Genomic DNA, 19621 nt, shown 5'->3' with positions numbered 1-19621 from the left:
ATGCTTTTCATTTTGGGTAAGAGTGATCTTTGGATTTAAAAAAAGATAATGGAGGTATTGATTTGAAAGTGAGAAAGACAATTATTCCCATTAATAAAACTGTGTGTAGAGAATCTGAATTTCCAAATCTATCATCTTTATCTTGCAAACTATTGATCTGGGACTGGTGGTAGGACTGGAAAGGGTGGAAAGGGAGGGTAAACCCCGTTTCCAGTCCCACCACACAATAAAATGAGGAAGAATATCCAAACCAGCTCTGGGGGCCAAGAAAATAAATCTTTGCTCGTGTTTCTAGTGGAAAATCTGAATAGATTTTGTATAACTTAAGGTGTTAGTATTAAAGCAGAGGAAAGGAGGGAGGGAGGAAGGAAGGAAGGAAGGAAGGAAGGAAGGAAGGAAGGAAGGAAGGAAGGAAGGAAGGAAGGAAGGAAGGAAGGAAGGAGGGAGGGAGGGAGGGAGGGAGGGAGGGAGGGAAGGAAGGAAGGAAGGAAAGGAGGGAGGGAGGGAAGAAAGGAGGGAGGGAGGGAAGGAGGGAGGGAGGGAGGACAGAAAGGCAAAGCATAAACATTAAAACTGGACACTAAGGTAGGGTTTATTTCTAAAGTTCCGTTTGAAGCACTTCTCTGGTGTTCCTTTCATTTCACCTATCATTTTAAAAATTTCAACTTAAAATCTGCTAAATTGTCCGTTCTGCGCTATATGGAGCATCCCTGGGCTTTTCTGGAGCCGTGTCCACCGCGGGTGTCCGGAGCCCTCTCCTCGGCCGTCCCTGCTCCAGCGCGGCCGCAGCCGCAGTCCTTAGACTTACAGACAGTCGCCCTTTGTAGATTCATCCTTATCAGGTTTAATAACTTCCACCCCAAATTGCCCTGGTCCCTCCTCATTCCCTCCTGTCATTTACTTTCTGCCCCAGGGGCGGGGATCCTCCACTGGACTTCCCTTCTGGCTGTGGGGATCCTTCCGCACCCTGAAAGGGAATAGGAAAAAAAATAGAGGGGGTGGGAAAGAGGGGAATGAGGTGAATCTTCACCTTATGATGAAATTCAGAGTCCCTGTGCCTTAAAGGGCTCCCATGCTCCAGGTTTGGGGAACTTCGTTGTTATCGTTGTCCTTATTAAGAGAAGAAAAAAAATAAAACACTATACAAATCACCTTACTGGGAAAAAATATATCAAAACAAACAAAAACCCACAAACCCCCAAATATTTCTCAGGATGCCTTAAAAGAGCATTCTGCTCAAACCTTCCAGAGGGTTAGGTGACTGTTTTTGATTCTCCGTGATTAAAACCACTTAAAAGTTAGTTATAGACAAACAGCTGTAAATGGAAAACGTACTGTCTCCTTTCCACAAAGAAGGCTCCAAATTCACTCATTGTGTAGACGGGTGCACACTTATGTTGCTCCCAAGATCTGAAAAAAGAAAAAAATAACTTCATAAAATGGAGACTCCAGCCAAGAAAAGAAAAAAATGGCTCATGGGATCTGTTGAAAATACCAACAACCGATAAAATGACAAACAGTGCGGACTGAGGTGTTCATACAGTATTTAAGTTACCCATTGTGTTCATCAAAATGACCCAAAAATGTTAGAAACGGTCACTCCGGTGAGCTGGCTTTTTGTTCTACAGTGACAGAGGTAGTTTTTTTTAAAAAAAAGTTACATAGACATCCACACAGAGAGATCACCCTTAAAATCCCAAAATCCAGCTTTAAAAATCCCCTCCTGCGAAACACAGAGGAATAGGAGCTTTTGTGTTTAAAAATCTCACTAATGGTCTCCCTTTTAAAATCTAGATAGAAAAATGGGGGGGGGGCTGTTGGCCCCCTGGTTTCTCATTATGAATTTTAAAGTCTTTCGTTAGTGGCTACCATGATTCATCATTTTCAATAGAGAGGCTTTTAAAATGTGTATATTTATATTAATCACACGAATCAACCATCTTTTCTCCTTTAAAATGCATGGGTAGCGTCTGTGGACTGCGTGACCCAGGGGGTGCTTACATAACTAAATGTGGGCATCTGGGTGTAAACCCGTGTTTATGATTTTTATAATATATATATCTGTCTGTGGGTTGCATCTAACTCCTGAGTGTGTAATCATGTCTTTCCTCTCTGCTGAGGCTGACTTGTCCAGCCTATTGTCTGAGGCAGCAGATATAAGTTGCGATGGGAGAGGAGCGTCGGATTTGGTGTGTATCCCCCATTTCCAATTATAGATGGATCATTACAGACAGCGGAGTCCTGAGAAGCCAGACATCTGCTCCTCACATGAATGCACTCACCTCCTAGAGACCAGGCTGCCATCATGCTCTGGAAGCTCGTGGAGAATGTCAAGTACGAAGATATCTATGAGGTGAGCGGACACCCCCGGTGCATCTTAGACTTTTTGCAGATAGACAATTTGAGCTTCTTGACACCCCAACTGATATATTTGTGTTGTGTGTGTTTTTAAAAAAGCTGTTTTCCTCGCAGATTTCCGGTCGGTTTTCTCAGCTTTCTCTTAACTTTTAGAAAAGCTGGCTGGGGGAGACTTCGCTATTCTGAGAAGGGACTTGAAGGTTGAAATCTGGCTAACTTAGAAGATTTCTCTTTTTTTTCTGTTCTTTTTCTTTCTCTCTTCCTCGCCACCCCCTCGCCCCCTTAGACTCCGATGGGGAAGGTGGGCAGGGAAGACAGAGGCTGCTGAAGGCAGGGGCAGCCCTGGTCCTGAGTGTGGGCGAGGATTAGGTTTTCAAGTCTCATTGGACTCAGGCTTTCATTTTTTTTTAATTTTCAAATAAAATTTCTGGAATCGACCATCAACGGATCCAAACAGAGGGCGGAAAAGAGAAAGAGGGAGGTAGATAGATGGGTGTCGATAGAGCCCTCGCCAAGGAGTCGTCACAGTTATTTTTTTCTCTTTTCTCGGGTTTTGCTTCTCTGAGGGGCAGAGGGTCCACACCACCCCACGTCTGGGCATTTTTTAGCGAATTTGCTGCCGCTGCTCAGTGCGCGCGGTTCCCTGGCGCAACTCTCCGTCGGCGGAGAACTTGGCCGCCACCCGGGGCGCCTGCAGTCGGAGCGGCCGCGCCCGCGACGCCCTTTCGGTCCCGGGAGCCGAGCGGCGGGGCGGCGGGGCGGCTCCCAGGCCGGGCGGGCGGCCGGGCGGGGCGCGGGGCTCGCGGCTGGACGGGAAGGAAAGGCGGGCGGCAGCCCGCTGAGCCCGGTTCCCGAGCGGGATGGCCTCGGAGCCCCCGAATTAGGTGCTAGAGGAAGCGGGGGCGGGGGGGGGGAGGCGTGGGGGGCAAAGATTTCCAGGAGACGTCGGGGGAGGGAGGAAAGAAAAGCCGGGAGAAAGGCGCCCCGCGAAGAGGACTTGGGGAGAGGTCGGAGCTGCGGGCGGGCGGTGCGAGTGCAAAGCGGGGACTGGAGCGAGGAGGGAGCAGGGAAGGGCCCGGGCAGCGAGCGCGGCGGTGCCGGGTCGGGAGGAGCGGTCGCGGTAGGACACCAGACCCAGACCCCCTCTCTCCCCAACCAGTTGGGGGAAACGCGACTCCGCCGCTCCGGGGAGACCCGGGAAAGCCGGACCCGGCCGCCCTGCGGACACTGGGCTCCCCGCGGCGCACAGGGCGGCCGCGAGCTCCGACGGACGCCGGGGGCCCCGGCCCGCCCGCGGGACACAGGGGGCTCGCCTGCCGCGCCCGCAGGCAGAGCTCGCGCCCAGGGCCCCCCAGCTCTGCCCAGCCCTGAATCCTAATTTTGGGGGGAGAGAGAGAGAGAGAGAGAGAGAGAGAGAGAGAGAGAGAGAGAGAGAGAGCTTTTCCTGCAAATGACACATGATGCTTGGGGCTTTCCTTTCCTCTTTGTGGTTTTGTATCGACTGTAACCAAGAGCCTGGCCTCCGCCTTGCGGTGCCCGTTTCGGTTCGGCCTCCTTTGCTCTAACGCGCGGGGTGAGCGCAGAGTGGAAGGCGGCGGGACGAGCGTTAGAAAGAAAAGGCGAGCGGCCCAGGTGGGCCGGACGCTGGCGGCGAGGGGCCTGGTGGGCCGAGCTCGCGGTCTATCTAGACGGGTTTCGGGGGGCGCGAGAAAGTCAGCAGGGCATCACTCGTTCTTCGATTGTGAAAAGTAAACTGGCTAAATGATAAAGGAGGGGGGAGAGAAGAAAGAGGGGAGGGCGAGAGGAAGAGGAAGGGGTGGCGTGGAAGAGGGGAAGAGAATAAAGGGGGAGAGAGAGAGAGAGAGAGAGAGAGAGAGAGAGAGAGAGAGAGAGAGAGAGAGAGAGAGAGAATATTGCAGATATTCCCAGCTGCAAAATTTTGTGCTGAAAAATAGAGGAGAACCCGCAGCCTGGTGGAAGGAGCCCATTTAAGTTGGGAGGAAGGTTGAACTTTAACAGAAATGGCAGTCAAGCCAGTCGAACGGGTTCCTGAAATATCCGAAAAGGTTTTCTGTTGCCCCTGGCTTGGCCGGGAAAGGATAGGTTTAGTGTGCCTGAAGATTGATGGCATGTATTTTAAATTGAGGTAAAAATCACAGACTCAGTGTGTGAGCATTAAAGTGGGGACGGCTGCACGAGCCCCCATGTCGCCTCTGTCCTCTAACACATAAGCATCATCTCCAGTGTCCGGTGGATGTCCGCACACATCATTGTAAACAACGGGGCCCACCGGCTTCCTCTCCTCTCCCCTCCAAACGCTGAGACAACGCCTTCTTATTCTGCTTTTTAATCTGCACACCAAGCACCTCGGGGCGATCAGTTCTTCCCATCAGGAAAGTCCCTCTCCAGGAACCAGGACGCCTCCTGCTACACCAGCCCCCTGCGATGCTCTCCCTCACTGCCCTGTCCCAGGAAACAGAGGCTGCTCTGCCAGCGGCTGTCCCCAGCTCAGTCCATTGAAGTTCTGCCTCTTTCCTGCTAAACTTTTTCCCCCGTCCGCCTCTGCCAGCCCCCTCGTCTGATTACATCTAGTAATTCTCCACTGAATGAACGTCATTTACAATAGTAGGGGAGCTCTGCGCTGGCTGCTGCTTCACGCTCCATTTGTCCTCCATTCTCCCTTTAAAGTACTCGTGTAATATTAATAGTCATGAATATCAATTATTATGAGGCGGTGTAGGCAAGCGGAGGGAGGAAGGGGCGCCCGAGCAGTCTGAGCCCAGCTTCGGGTGGAAGAGGACGGCTTCTGGGGCCCGGAAAAAAAAAAAGGCAGAAGAAAAAAAAAAAGGCCAAAAAGACAGCAAGAGACCGGTGAAGAGCTCTGTGTGTGACAGCAGTGCCAATCTTGTTTGGGGGTGGGGGGGACATTTTTTTTTTTTTTTGATGGCTGGCCCTGGAAACACTTCAAGCTCGGCTTCTGTGTCCAGCTCGTTTCTTTGCTGGACTCCTTGATTTTTTTTTTTTTTTTTTTTTTTTTTGGAAATCATTGTTTGATTTTGAGCAGTAACCAGGCTTTTTTTTCCAGATGTTAGTCCACACCTATTCATCCATGGTGAGTTTGGATTCACGTTGTACCAGAACTGCATGCTCCCTCTCGCTGTCTCTCTGCGTCTCTCCGTCTCTGTGTGCGTGTCTCACTCTCTCTGTCTGTCTTCCTCCGAGCGCCTTTGGCTTGGTAATTTAGCACCATAATTGGACGAGGCTGCAGCTGCTTCTCTTGCATTGTGTGTTCTCTGTCTGAGCTCTTGGAGTCAGCTGGGGAGGGGAGGGGGGGGGAACCAAAGAGAAAACTTTTCATTTGCTACTGCAGTTTAGAAATTGAGGTGACTATTTCTCCAAAAAGAAACACAGGGACTTTACCGTGGCATTTGCACAGCGGAGAGGGAGAAACTTCAACACCCTTCTCTCTCTCACACAGACCTCCTCTTTTTTTTTTTTTTTTCTTTTTTCACTTAGTTTACCACTCCAGATAGGACCAACAGGGAGTTCTGGGCTTTTTTATTTCCCCTCCTTCCAACCTCAAGTCCTTCATTTTCACACCCTGGAGTATCTAATAGCATTAGATAGAAAAAGGCAACCTTCGAAATAGCTCCTGCAAACCACAGCTCAACTTCACAGGGCCTTAGGATGTGATTCCTAATGAGATCCATTTCAATCAAACACGATTTCAATTCATTCCTCTTGGGGAGGGAGGGGGGACTGGGGACCCAGATCACACAGATTCCTCGCAGCTCCTGGAATTGTCGGGCGGTGTGGGGAGTCCCTCGGGCGCCCCCCCCCCTCCCCGGGGTTGCCAGTGAAGGAAGAAGTTGGTTTTGAACTGGAGGAGCAGCACAGCTGACAGGGTGCAGTTTCATCTGTTGTGCTTGGGAACCCTGGCAGAGTTAGAAACAATTGCCCTAAACACCCAGAAGAGCAAAGACGATCTGTAAGCCGGCTCTATTTTTAACGAAGGACTTGAGCACCTCACCCCATGCACAGCGATTTCCCCCTCGCCCTTTTTGCTGGCTTTGCACTCCCCACGGAAGGCTCCGATGTCGGTTGTGTGGGTGATTCTCCCCATTCCCTGCCCCCCAAAGCCTTGCCTTTGGAATTGCTGAAAATCACTCGCCCTCTGAGTCAACTTGGCCGTGTAAGTTTCAGACTCCTGCTTCCCCCGTCCCGGGAAGAAGCCCTGAAGCCGGTTCTCCATTTGTCGCTTGTATTTTTTTTCCCTTCTTCTTCTTCTTCCCCTTCTCTTTCCTCTCTCTCTCTCCCTTTCTCTCGGCTCCCAGGACCGGCACGATGGCGTCCCGAGTCACAGCTCTCGGCTCTCCCAGCTGGGCTCGGTGTCCCAAGGACCTTACTCGAGCGCCCCGCCGCTGTCCCACACCCCGTCGTCCGACTTCCAGCCGCCCTACTTTCCGCCCCCCTACCAGCCGCTCCCCTACCACCAGAGCCAGGACCCCTACTCCCACGTCAACGACCCCTACTCCCTGAACCCCCTGCACCAGCCCCAGCAGCACCCCTGGGGGCAACGGCAGCGGCAAGAAGTGGGTTCGGAAGCCGGCTCTCTCCTGCCCCAGCCCCGGGCCGCCTTGCCCCAGCTCTCGGGCCTCGACCCCCGGAGGGACTACCACTCGGTCCGCCGGCCCGACGTGCTGCTGCACTCGGCGCATCACGGCCTGGACGCGGGCATGGGTGACAGCCTCTCGCTGCACGGCCTCGGCCACCCCGGGATGGAAGACGTCCAGGTAACCACCACCGAACAAACGAAAATGACAGTAAATGTATCGCGAAGGCTCCGGGAGAGGGGAGCGGCGGGGGAGGGGGGCTGTCTCCTGGGGGAGGTAGTTTGCATCTTTAGGGATCCGCTGGACACAGCATGTGTAACTGCTTCTGTCTGTAGGGACGTGTGTGGCTCTCTAGTGGCGATGTCTGGAGGTCTGATTATGAAAGTAGAACCGCTAGGAATGAAATCATGAAGGAGGGAAATATGTGTGTGTAGCTTGATCGTTTAGCATCATCAGCATCAAGGCTAGATGTGTTTGCCTCGCCTTCCTGCTACCGGCCCCTTCCTGTTCGCTGGTGTGTTGTGTGAGCGACCTGGGGACCCTCCCCACGGCACCTCCTCGCTCAGCCCGTCCTGGAGTGGGCCTGGCCCCAGGACTGGGCAGGTGAAGACCAGGCTGCCTAGGGGCTGGGGCTACTGCGCGGAGGCACCGGGTCCTCCGTAGGCTCAGAGGTTCTGCTGGATTTGCAAAGTCTTGGTTAAGCATGACAGTGCACTTTGGAAGAAAAACATGGGCTACCCTTGATCCAAGCCAGGTATCCCTTAGAATGTCCCATAACCTGCAGGTCCCTTTGCCAAGATGTTTGAATTCCAGAACCATCACCCAAGAAATGGAATATTTGTGGGAGAGACCCAGAGAGCCACAATTCTGTTTTGAGAGTCCACGACCACAACTACTATTTGAGAGGTCCTGTTCACCTTCCGGTCCATTAAATGCCTGTGGAGCAATATTCTCCAGGTCCCTCTCAACCCTCCCCCTCCATTAATACCCTTCCTCCTCAATGTTACCATCCCAATGGAAAGGCATCACGTGTTTATTTCTTAAAACAAAAGGCTCAAAACACTCCCCCTACCCACACACCATCCCATCTGCAACCTACACAATGGAGCCTGATTTGGTTGAGAATACTTGATTAAACTAAACAAAGAGACATCAAAGAAATGCTTTTTAAAACCTGTCTGGGTGATTCTATGCAGGTCTCCTTTGGCTCTTTAGTTTAAATAGTCTCCAGAAAAGATAAATATGGTGGAAAGGTATTTAATTGACACTTTGGTCTCCTTGGCATAGTTGTATACTTTGTGCATGATGGTAGGCATACCTCGGAGGCAAAGAAAAACGAAATGGGAAAGGGAAAAGGGTGCACAAGTCCTTCCTCTCTATTTTGATGAAGAAAAGAAATGTATGCTGAACAGTTAAAATGCGGTGGCAGCATCAAATGTTGTCTGTGGGTAGTCTGTGATGGTTTACTGTTTTAAAGGAAATTCAGCTATTTATTGTTTCCAAAAAATGACGGTCTCACCTGATTTGTGGCTGAATTTACCCACCGTAATAAGAATGATAGTTTTGTTGATTTAATCGAGCTTGACTGTCCCTGTCTGGAGATCATGCTCATTTCAAAAAATCATATGAGAAAAGAAATATTTAATAGTTGTGGTTTTTTTTAATGCATTGGAGTGATGTGTGTCTGGGGGGAAGGAGTTTTTAAATTAACCTTTCTGAGTACGGTTCAAAGTGCTAGATAATGAAAGTGGATCAGCTCATCACCATTGCTGTTGGCAGTGCTGACACTGGCTGTCACTTCACCCCCACCCTGCTGGCCGAGTGGCTCAGGTGACCCAACAGAGGAATTCCCCCCAAAGAGGGAACGGATTTATTTGGTTTTAGATGTTAAAGAAAAAGATCATTGTGAGGCGCTTTGAGTGTTTTGGGTGTTTGGCCAAATGTGAGGGACGAGAGAAAAAGGGGGCTAGCATTTGGGAGAACACCCCTGTCAAAGCGTGGCCAGTGGGCCCAGCTGCTGCAGGTGGGAACACAGACCACAGAGGCTAAGGTAGCTCAGAGGGGAGCCGGTGCAGGCCCAGCCTCACGGGTTCCCCACCCCACCTCTGCCCAGTTCCTTCCCCAGAAGCATCCCAGCCAGGAGTCCGGGGAAGTGGGGAGGCTCTGGGGACTTTGTGTGGATGGTCCCCGGTGCTAAGGGTGGCGAAGGATACACCCCGCACCTTTCCCAGAGGGGGCCCATCTCGTGAGGTGTGCTTGTCTTGACACAGGGTGGATGACAAAGACGGGGGAGAGATGTATCCAAGACCAGAGCCCAGAGTCAGAGGTTCCATTCCCAGCTTCAGGATCTGGAGCTTGGGGGGCCCAAAGTTACAGGAACCTGCTGGGTCTCAAAGTTCCCTGCAGCCAGAATGGGCTTGCTGCGCGGGGTTCCACAGGCCTGGGCTGTAGTCACGGTTCAGTCTCAAAGGCCTAGTGTGTGTTCTGGACCCCCACCCACCCCGCCCGCCAACCAGACAGATCCTGAGAGTGCTGCCTGCTGGCGGACTTCACAACCAGGGGTCCTCATCTGGCCAAGGGTTGGGGGGCTGTTGTGTGACACACACACACACACTCACACACACACACACACTCATGGCCAACCATGAGAGGAGGAGAGCTAATTAACCAAATGCTCCTAATATTTTTTTAAATGAAACTATAAAACCCTGTCAATTTCTATTTCAATTTACTCACAGGGGCTATTAAACTAGCAAATCGCTGCTTGGGTTCTGGGTATGCTACATTTCACCCACTGTGTGTGTGTGTGTGTGTGTGTATGTTGGTGGTGGGGGGCAGTGTTTAAAAAAAAACAGCATCGGAAAGAAAGAGGGACTGAGATGACACCTCGTTTGGAGTTTGTTTAGTTACCAGGAACACCTCTTTTCTTCTTCCCATCACTTGCTCTCTCACCTCTCATCACCTCTACCACCCATGAGTAGAAACACATGAGGCTGTTCGGTCAAACCTCCCAACGCGCGCGCACGCGCACCCCCCCACACAGGCACACACACTCACTCCCACACACCCCAGTGTCTTAAAGCAACCCCTGGTATCACTTTTAACTAAAGAAGTCTAGTCATTACGAGTCTGAGTTGTTTTTCTGCGCTTCCGCATGCAGTCCTAATTAAATCTTTACGATCCTCCCTGTGACGATTAAGCGCCAGCATGCTGCGTGAATATCCTGTACAAAAACCCAGCAGGCGGCCGTAATTAGATAGAAAATCAGACAAGAGCCTTCTCATTAACTACCACAACTACCCCACGTCGCTGATGAGGCGTATATACATATTTACGTACCGACGTGAGGGCGAGGTGTGGGGGGCGCACTGGTCCGGGCGCGTGAGATCACGGGGCTCTGCCCGCCCCCGACACAGGCGAATGCTCTGGTCCTGCGTGGACACGTCGCCACTGTAGACACGTGGGCACAGAGAGCCGTGAATCGTGTGTGTGTGTGTGTGTGTGTGTGTGTGTGTGTGTGTGTGCGCGCGCGCGCGCGGTGGGGTCTCTTGAGGAGTTTCCAACAAGTTCCATGAAGTCGGTTTTTTTTTTTAAAGGCTTTTTGCTATTTCTTAAGATGTGCCTGACATGTTGCAACTTGGAAAAAACGGTTCTTACTGAGAATAACAATTTCCCTCACCTTTCCGAGAACGGAGGAGTGACTATTAAATACCCAGAGGAACAGAGTAACATGCCCCCTCCACGATTAGATCATCTCATCTCCAGTTTCGAACGCGCTGCTTGTTTGGGGCAGGCAGTCTCTCCCCTGTGAGGAGCACACACCTTGTCTGGGATGCCGCACGAGGGAGGGGGGTGGGGAGGTGCTGTAAAAACTCCGCCTCGCCCCCGGGCCCTTTGCTTTGGACTTCTCTGTACAATGGGTGACGAATTGGTCCCAGCTTAGATTCCTGTGGATCAAGGAAAGCAGTTGTCCATTTCAGAAGGACCCAGCATTTATCCTCATTGCATGGGCCGGGAAGGGAACCCACTGCTTTTGGAGGCACAGGGATGCACAGCCAGACAGTGAGAAACCCATTCCAACAGCTATTTCCCCTCAGAAGTGCTGCCAACACCCAGGGTGGAAACTTGCCTTCTGGGGGATGAAACTGTGGCACAGAAGATGAATGCTCTTGCCAATCGCCAGGTGCTGACTGGGAGCATCCGGGCCTCTGTGTGTGTCTGTGTATCTGTAGTGACTGCCTTCCTAACAGGTGTGCTTCCTGCTGGGCAGCTGGGTTGAGAGGGGAGCACCTTGTGCAGGTTCCTCGGAGGGACTGTTGCACAGCAGGAAGGCCACAGTGCTCGGGATGTGTATGGACTGCAGTGGGTGTGCGGTCCTGGGGGCTTGCAAACATGTTCCTATGTGTTGCTGTTTGCATTCCATTCCAAATTGCTCAGACTTTAATTAAAATCCCATAATGTAAACTGTTATGTATTTGTGAAATGATTCTGGAGTTAAGATGCGCAGGGATAGAATAGAAAACTGAAATTGCTCTTACTAATATTGGTGGAAATCTTTCAGCTGTTGCCAAATTTTCACAATTCATTAGAGCAAATAATATAAAAGTTTACATGTCTATGTAATGTCTGTGTTGAATATAATAACTGAACCAATACCACATCCCAGATGACTCTCCCAGTTTCCTTTTTCCTCTTCTTTCGTGGGAAGAATGTATAATTTGGGTGAATTTCATCTCGATGTCGATTTGGAGATAATAATGATAATAATAAAACCTCCCTTTGTGAATTAATATAAATGGAAATAACAGACACTCCAGTTTGGAATGACATGATTTATGTGTGCGATTCTTTAATATCCAGTCAATTTGAATAGTGATGTTTTTATATTCACAGTCAGTTGAAGATGCCAATAACAGCGGCATGAATCTATTGGACCAGTCTGTCATAAAAAAAGGTATGGATTATTTCCCCCCAAAAGTAACCAGAGTTCTCCTGTGCGTTCATGGTCTTCATGATGAGTTTTCACTTTGGGCAATTCATTATTTTATAAGACACAAATGTTTGTTCACAATTACACAACAGCGGCTGTCTGGGTGAAAGGGCATGTCGGGAAGAAGGAAATGGGGGGAGGAGGGAAAAACAAAACCGCAGGCAGAAACCCGGATGAGAGAGACAGAGGGACAGAGACTATTGCCATTTCTCTCCTGGTACATTTGGTACCAATTCTAAATACTCTCTCAAATAATTGCACTGCCATGTATGGAACTAGCTGGGAAACACTGCTTTCAAAAATGTACTGTAATTATTTCATTGATAACTGGAGTTTGCTGAACTAAACCCTAGGTCATTGAGACGGTGCCCTCCCTCCTTGTTTTTGTATTTGGTTTTTTCGGCGGTACTCTGTTTGTTCCCAGGACTCTGTGTTTTATGAGTTGTTCCTTATTTTGTTTAATTGTGCCAAATGTGTCGCTAAATATGCGCATCCTGAGAAGCCGAGCCAGCCAATGCACATTTCTAAGTCTTCCTACATATGCGTTCATGATTTAGTGTGACTGTGGAATCACCCCATACTGTTAAAGGGCATGCGATATTAACAAATGTTTGCAGTCTCTTGTACAGCTGTAAGCAAAATAATTAACTAATTAAACTAATTAAATGTAATTACAATAACTCATTTCGGGCGTATTGCAGCTGCTTCATTTTTCCCCTTCTTCTCTGACTGTCACTGAGAGAACGCGTGGCGATTAGTGTGGCTGTCGCAGGGCCCCAATGTCACTCACATGCCACAGATTTAGGAGCTTGAATGTGTAAACAGAACGATCTTTAATTATCACAAGAACTGGTGTTTGGAGATACAATTTTAACTACAGTAACCCTTTCTTATCTATGCTGGAGAAGACCTGTCCTTGTTTGGTGTCAACAAGCCCCAGCCTCAGTCATTTATGATTCATGGGAGCCACATGACTTGCACAAAAACAATGAAAGATGTTTTGGAAAATAATCCAGAGTCAAGCTGATAGTGTAGGAGGGTTGTGAAGTGAGGATTCCAAGAAGGGTGAGGCATTCTACATTTCTTTTACAAAAGGCAGAGAAAGTAGCTCTGAGAGGTGGGAGCTGGGAGGTGGAAGCTTAAAATGATGCCATTTGGCTTTGGAATGAACGAAGAATAGTAAGGTTTGGGGCAAAACTACTTAAGTGTTGCTTTAAATATCTCTCCATCTCTTCTTTAGATAGTATCGTTTCTTCAGTTTTTAATGCCAGCTTTTGGGTTCGCTCCAGTGTCTGGTTGCTTAGATTTGCAACTGTGCTGACAGCTCACTTTCACCATTTCCTCTTGGGTCTTCTCTTTTGGTTAATTGCTGGTTAATGGGGGGGGGGGGGGAGGGAATGGAAGGTGTAATTCTTCATTGGCTGCTTTTGTTTCTTTCTGTTTTAGTTCCCATCCATTTTCATGGAAAGCCAGAATCCTTAGCTCAGAGTTCCAGATCCTAGAAGCAGCATTTGGGCTGGCAGTGGGGCATGCCAACCGATGACCAATCAGAAATGTTATTCATAGCCAGGCCAATAAACATAATTGGAATTTAGCTTGCCTAACCAAAGGGAGCTGAACATACAGTGGGACCTTGACTTACGAGTTTAATTCGTTTGGAGACCAAGCTCGTTAAGGAGCTCGTTAACTCAAATTACTCTTTCAACTCAATGCAAAAAATCCGTGGAGAGACAGCTGGTATCTCAAAAAACTCGTTAGTCGGGACACTCGTAAGTCAAGGCCCCACTGTATTCTCAGATGTGTGAGGCTTTCCTTTCAGGGCTTGTATGTATTTGTCATCAGAATGTGAATATTTATGTGTGAAGGTATCTTCAGGAATAAGAAAAGGAGGATATTGACTAAAGATACTGGTTTTGTTTTGGAAACATGCAGTTCTTGTTATGGCCCTAAAAGGTTGTTTTTTGGGTTTTTTTTTTAAATAACGTGCAGCTTAAAACATGTAAGTGGCACCCTTGTCACTTTATTGATTTAGGAGGTGTGGTATGAATAGGAAGTGTTAGGTTTACTCCATTATTTAATATTTTAGGTATTTGCTTTATTATTACATGAAGAAAAGATCCCAATATCATATTTTTTAGTTTTGGAGAGTCATGGGTGAAATAGGAGTAAGTGGTTGATTGGCTTTTGTAAATTTCTACGTACCACTTAAAATAAGGTTATGAGTTAGTTCATTAGCTTCTTCTCTGCTCTCTGGTCTCCATCTTTGTCCCACCCCCAACCCCCACCTTTTGAGGGATGCCTCCAAAAGATTAATTTCATAAAAGAGGAGGTAAGAAAGTTTTCTGAACAAAATATTCTAAATTTCAACAACTGGCAGGGGACTCGGTTGCTTGATTTATTTTCTAATGGGCTTTTAAAGAGATTTTTAAAAATTCCACCTTGTTAGTAAAATTGCCCCAACTGGCCCAGGTTTGGGTGTCTCTGCCTGTGTTTATGAAGCCAGGAAATTTACGTAGAAAGGCTCTCTCTCTCTCTCTCTCTCTCTCTCTCTCTCTCTCTCTCTCTATGGAAAGACACCCCCACTTTTAAAATTTGACCACTCCAATTTTTCAGCCGTGTTGATATCACCCCATAGATTATAGGCTAGCTCTCTCGTTATGTTTGCTATCTGGGCTTAGCTGACATTTCTGAAGTAATTTAGTTAAGAGGAAATGAGTTGTTCCCAGTAGAGAGAGCAAACGAGTGGAGTGAAGGTAGCCAGCGTGATAAATGGCTCTTTCATTTGAGGATCTCCAGAGCTCGTTTACGGCTAATTTTCTGGATTGGCCCCCTTTGAGCTATTAATGCAATCGGCAGGGACCGTGGCCCCTCTCCTCTTAGCTGCCCCATTAGAGCTCCCATTAAGCTGCCAAGTCTCAGAGTCTCCACTCCATGGCAGGAGAGGGGGGCGGGGGTGGGAATAATGAAAGGTGCTTTTTAAACTCTCCTAATCTAAACCGGCAGAGGGTGGTTAATACGATTTGAAGGGGGCTGGTCAATGAGCAATCAATAAAGTAATAATGAGAAGGATTCGGTACATTAACAGTCTAAAAATCCAACGAGACATTAAAAAATAATTCTTAACTCTCAGTTCCATTAGGATTGGGAATCTGGGCTGGTTGGGGGTGGGGGTGCCCAGCTAATACCATGATCACTGCCAACATCCTACAGGCTAATTAAAAAAAAAAAGTCTCACCTAGATTTTAAGAAAAAAAGGTTTTGGTGCAATCAGAGGCCAATATGCAATTGGTTACACAGCTTAGGCATCAGAAAAAAAATGCTGGGATTTCTTGGAAAGGCTCGTGTGGCTGGAGTCCAAGGTCCAAATGTGACTGTGGGGCATTTTCGTTGGTCTTAGGGATATCCTGTTTGGTTAGTTTCAGCGTAACCTCCATTCTCTCCCTTTTCCCAGTTAGTTCTGGCCCCTTCCCCACAAAAACACCTTGATTGGTGCGGATTTTCTTTTGGGTGGGGGAGAATAGAGAATTTCCCAATTTCAATTACAGTAGGTTCTGCTGGGATTCTTCCTTCTGACTTCAAAGGTCAAAAGGATTGAGAGTCTGAAAAGGTGTGAGTTTCCAGAGCTGACTTGGATCCCTCTTGATTCAAGTAGGAACTCTGAGATACATTCCAGCCACCCAGGGAGGAATCAGAGTGCATAGAATTTCAAAGCTGGGAAGGTTAGACACGCTTCTTCCACACCCAACCCCACCTCCGGTGTGGGAACTCAGAGAGTCGGTCAATGACTTTCTCGAGGTCCCACGCGTTGAGTAAGCCATGGGACCCAACTCAGTTTCTAGCCTCTTTAGACTTTGTCCCTAAAGGGTGCCAGCACTGGATGTCTGCAGCTTTTCTTATGTTCCAGCTTTTTTTGTGGGAATCCTTTTATTTTTCCTTCCAGGATTTCAGTCCTCATTTTGTACAATTGTTATATATACATTTGGAATAAAATTTAGCCCTCTGGTAGATGAGAAACAATGCAAATGTAAGGAAAGGGGTGCTCTGTTGGTGAGAAGTAATTATTTCAAGCAATGCTCAACCTCTTGGAGGCTTCCTGGTATAGTTTACATATCTAAGCCCATGTACCTTTCAGAAGGATTTAGCCCTTGAATCTATTTCTTCCCTCCCCCTCTTCCCCCCAGCAGATCAGATTAAGAGGGTCTGTTTCCAGTCAAACACAAAGATCTAAAAGCTACAATTTCACACTTAAGTTTAACGAATACAGATTAAGAGCTAGCCTATTAACACTTTGGCTCTATATAGTCCACTAATAAATAATATTCCTTCTAATCATTTTTCTTCCTCTTTCTTAAATAAAACTTCAGTCACAGTAATGGAATACTATTCAGTTTTTAAACCTTTTCCTTCTCCCCAAAATAATGCAAGGGAAAGGGGAGGAGGGGAGCACGTTTTGAGGGTGTTACATCCAGAAGTTGGCCATGCCATCCAACTGAGAACTGAAGAGAGAAAAAAACACACACACCACAAAACAGTTTTAATGTATGCACAGAAAATTGTAAACATGTAAAGAACTGAAAGCTTCTTGCTGAGTTTTGCTATGCTCCATTTCCTTACCATTTCCTGCTGTCGCTTTAAACCTATCTTAGTCATCTCTGGGTTCCGTGAGCAGGAACAGTGTACTCATAATTACTAACAAATCAACCGGGCCCTGTTGCTCCCTGGGTTTATTGATAAACTGGAGGAAAGCAGAAGGGAAAAGACCAAGAATAAAATATGGGGTTAATCAGCTGAGCTAAGCAGGTGTGAGAGTGGAGGGGATGGAAGGTAGATGATAACAGTGCTATGGACTTACAGGAAAGTTGGGACTAGAAATGTGTAGGCTCTAGTCCAGGTGACCAATGCTAAGGTCCTGGTGGAAAAGAGGTTTGTAACCTGAGGTTGAGAAAATACAGGATAGGACTATGACGGACACTTAAATTAAAAAATGGAAATATCTGATGCATGTCTGTTCAAATAGTTGTTTATGGATAAAAACAAACAAAAAACGCCTCCCCCTTCTCCCCCAGACAGCAGTGTGCTGACAGAAGCTGACTGGATTGGTGATATTTAGGTGATACTGTATATGTGGAAAGGAAGGTACAGCCCACGGGAGGGGGCAATACACATTCCCCAAAGGAAATAGCTCTTGTCAGGTAAATCAGGCAATTAACAATAGTGAAATTAGAGGGCAAGTTATAAAGTGTCTCTAAAGGCCTGGCTCTTTAAGAGATCTGGCATCTGGGGCTGTGAGAAGCAGGTACAATTCCAGTCCTCAGGAGATGTTCAGTTATCCAGGAACTAGGAACTGAACTTACTATTTTTAGATGAGTGGGGTTTTTTCTGTTAAAATATTCTAAGTAGTATTTAAATATGAAAATGTTGCTGAGTAGCAAGTGTGAGATTTTTTATACAGTTTATTTCTACAGCTCATACCATGTCAAAATACAAAGGGCAATCTATATTTTGGGGGAAAGTTTTCCAAGGTGATCTAATGTCAGTTTCCATGATCATAATTTATTTGTTTATAGTGCTTGAATATGAATCTGACATATGGAAATCGGAACTGCTGTGAGGAACAAGATTGATTAAAACAGATGTGGATGCTGTATAAGAGAATTAAATGATAGATGGTCCCATCCCAATCGCTGTCTATTAAGTGAATTTAACTCAAATTTAATTAATACTCACACTTCAACTTTTCACTGGCTCCCTCTTAAGTGGGAAGCAGCATCACTGATGAGAAGATGATGAGGGGAATGAGAAAGAAGCAAGTCCCTCTGTAACTCACCACCTCCACCACGTCAGTGCACAAGATCCACTCTGCTAGCTGACGTCATTCATCTGCCCTGGGATAAGGTCTTGGACTCTGTGGACAGAGCCAGAAATCCAAAAATACCTGCTAAGCACTGGCAGAAGGGAATGCTTCAGTCCTACACCCACTGCCCTAGGAAAGCCCCCTTCCACAAAATCTTTGTAAAGGGCCGAATACAATTCATAGTAAATGAAAGATTTGGGACCTACCTGGCTTTTAGGAGGCTCTATCAGTGGTTCTCAACCTTCTGGCCCTTTAAATACAGTTCCTCATGTTGTGACCCAACCATAAAATTATTTTTGTTGCTACTTCATAACTGTAATGTTGCTACTATTATGAATCGTAATGTAAACATCTGATATGCAGGATGGTCTTAAGCGACCCCTGTGAAAAGGTCGTTCGACCACCAAAGGGGTTGCAACCCACAGGTTGAGAACCGCTGCTCTAAATAATCATGAAGGTCCGAATGCTGGAATCTGTGATACAGAGAATAAGCTGTTACCAAAATATTGTGCTGGTTAGTCTGTTCGATACCAGGGAAATTATACAACTTGTTTGACATGTAGAGTTCTAGGCTCCCGATGGCAGAAAGAGCATCTCTTTCTACTACCAGGATTACAGGGTGAGACAGAGTCCTTATTAAAGAGGGGGAACGGAAGCCTCCCTTTTCAATAACTTTCCTGGACTGGTGATGAACAAATACTGCTTGAATATTTGGAGCCTCCTTACCCAATGGAAGAAGCTAAGGTGTAGGGCAAGTCGGGAGAAGCCGCCTGCACAGTGGCTTCTAGAGCTTGCAGAAAGCAAATGGGTTTCGGCAGTGTGGAAGTCCAAGGGAGCCAGAGTGCCAGGGAACTGGGTGGTTGACCGTTCACTCTTCCTCATTCCCAGCCTTCTGGTTCTGCTGAGCCCCGCCTCTGCCTGGGGTGCAGATGACACTGAGACAATTAAACAGAAATACAGGCTGGAGACACTGAGTGCGCCTGGGTAGCAGTGGCAACCAGCTGTCAGCTCTTATTAACTTCTGCATAAAACATACCTTGAGTGCGGTTTGTTATCAATTACTTGCCGAAATGAAACAACTGGGGCAAGGCAAGACCGCAGCTCACATGAATTAGAGTGATTGGTTGATTGATCAGGGCACCTGTTGTAAATCATAAGGGCTCCAAACAATCACAGCCGGTGCTTTATGTTAATTTGTAAACAAAATTCATGTCACTGCGGAATTGCTTTCACTGGAGAGGAGCATTTGGGTTCATTTCTAAATGAATCTGCTGTTATGATGTAGGAAAGAATGTGATTCGTTTTAGAGAAATGAGCAACTCTGGGGCCCACCTCCCCAGCTTAATGCTATTTATTACTTGGTCGGTCGTGGGCACAGCACCTGATGGGGCCCACCCTTTTGATCCTCTCCAGTGATGACCAGGATTTGGGTCCAGCGGGAGAGGAGAGAGGCCCCACTGCATTACCATTTTATATCATGCAGAGTGACAATTCACCTTCAGGAGACAGATGAAGAAACCAGGCAAGATTCAGAGAGGTTCAGTGACATGTCTAAGGTCACCAAGCCAGGATGGAATAGGATTTTCCCGGTTCCCGAGCACAACCCAAACTCTGGGTTGCGTCTTTATGTATGTATGTAACGAAGGGGGCCGTGGCCAGCGACACTCCTCTGTCTGCACACACGGGGTAAATTTCCAGAGGACTGACGGCTTTTCCATTCGCTGGTACACAGTGCTCTGAACGCACCGCAGCGCCACAAGCACTTCCTCCTCCAGCTTTCCGCTTAGCGCGCGTCCTGTGGCCTGG

At 47.6% G+C, this 19621-nt stretch overlaps 1 protein-coding gene and 1 long non-coding RNA gene across 13 annotated transcripts in view; one reads left to right on the top strand and one right to left on the bottom strand.

Moving 5' to 3' along the window:
* Positions 1–2036: 2036 nt before the first annotated feature.
* TFAP2B (transcription factor AP-2 beta) overlaps positions 2037–19621 on the top strand; it is a 29872-nt gene continuing 12287 nt past the window's right edge. For 2 of the 12 annotated variants that reach the window (XM_059701442.1, XM_059701440.1), the window contains exons 1-3: positions 5684–6550; positions 6693–7151; positions 11865–11925. In XM_059701442.1, coding sequence (XP_059557425.1) covers positions 6392–6550; positions 6693–7151; positions 11865–11925 — 679 coding nt within the window. In that variant the 5' untranslated portion in view covers positions 5684–6391. Of the gene's footprint in view, positions 2354–3325; positions 4071–4220; positions 4505–5443; positions 5471–5667; positions 6551–6692; positions 7152–11864; positions 11926–19621 lie in introns of those variants that run through there. The other 10 variants (XM_059701443.1, XM_059701444.1, XM_059701449.1 and 7 more) reach the window with 10 other exon arrangements.
* On the bottom strand, positions 4616–10545 carry LOC132237242 (uncharacterized). Its single transcript, XR_009453489.1, has 2 exons — positions 10311–10545; positions 4616–5673 (listed from the first exon to the last, which is right to left on the bottom strand). It is a non-coding gene; the product is annotated as an uncharacterized LOC132237242 (long non-coding RNA).

Source organism: Myotis daubentonii, chromosome 6, assembly GCF_963259705.1.
Source record: "Myotis daubentonii chromosome 6, mMyoDau2.1, whole genome shotgun sequence".
Lineage (NCBI taxonomy): Eukaryota > Metazoa > Chordata > Mammalia > Chiroptera > Vespertilionidae > Myotis > Myotis daubentonii.
The sequence above is the reverse complement of the archived record's forward strand: the minus strand, read 5'-3'. Positions and strand labels throughout refer to the sequence as shown.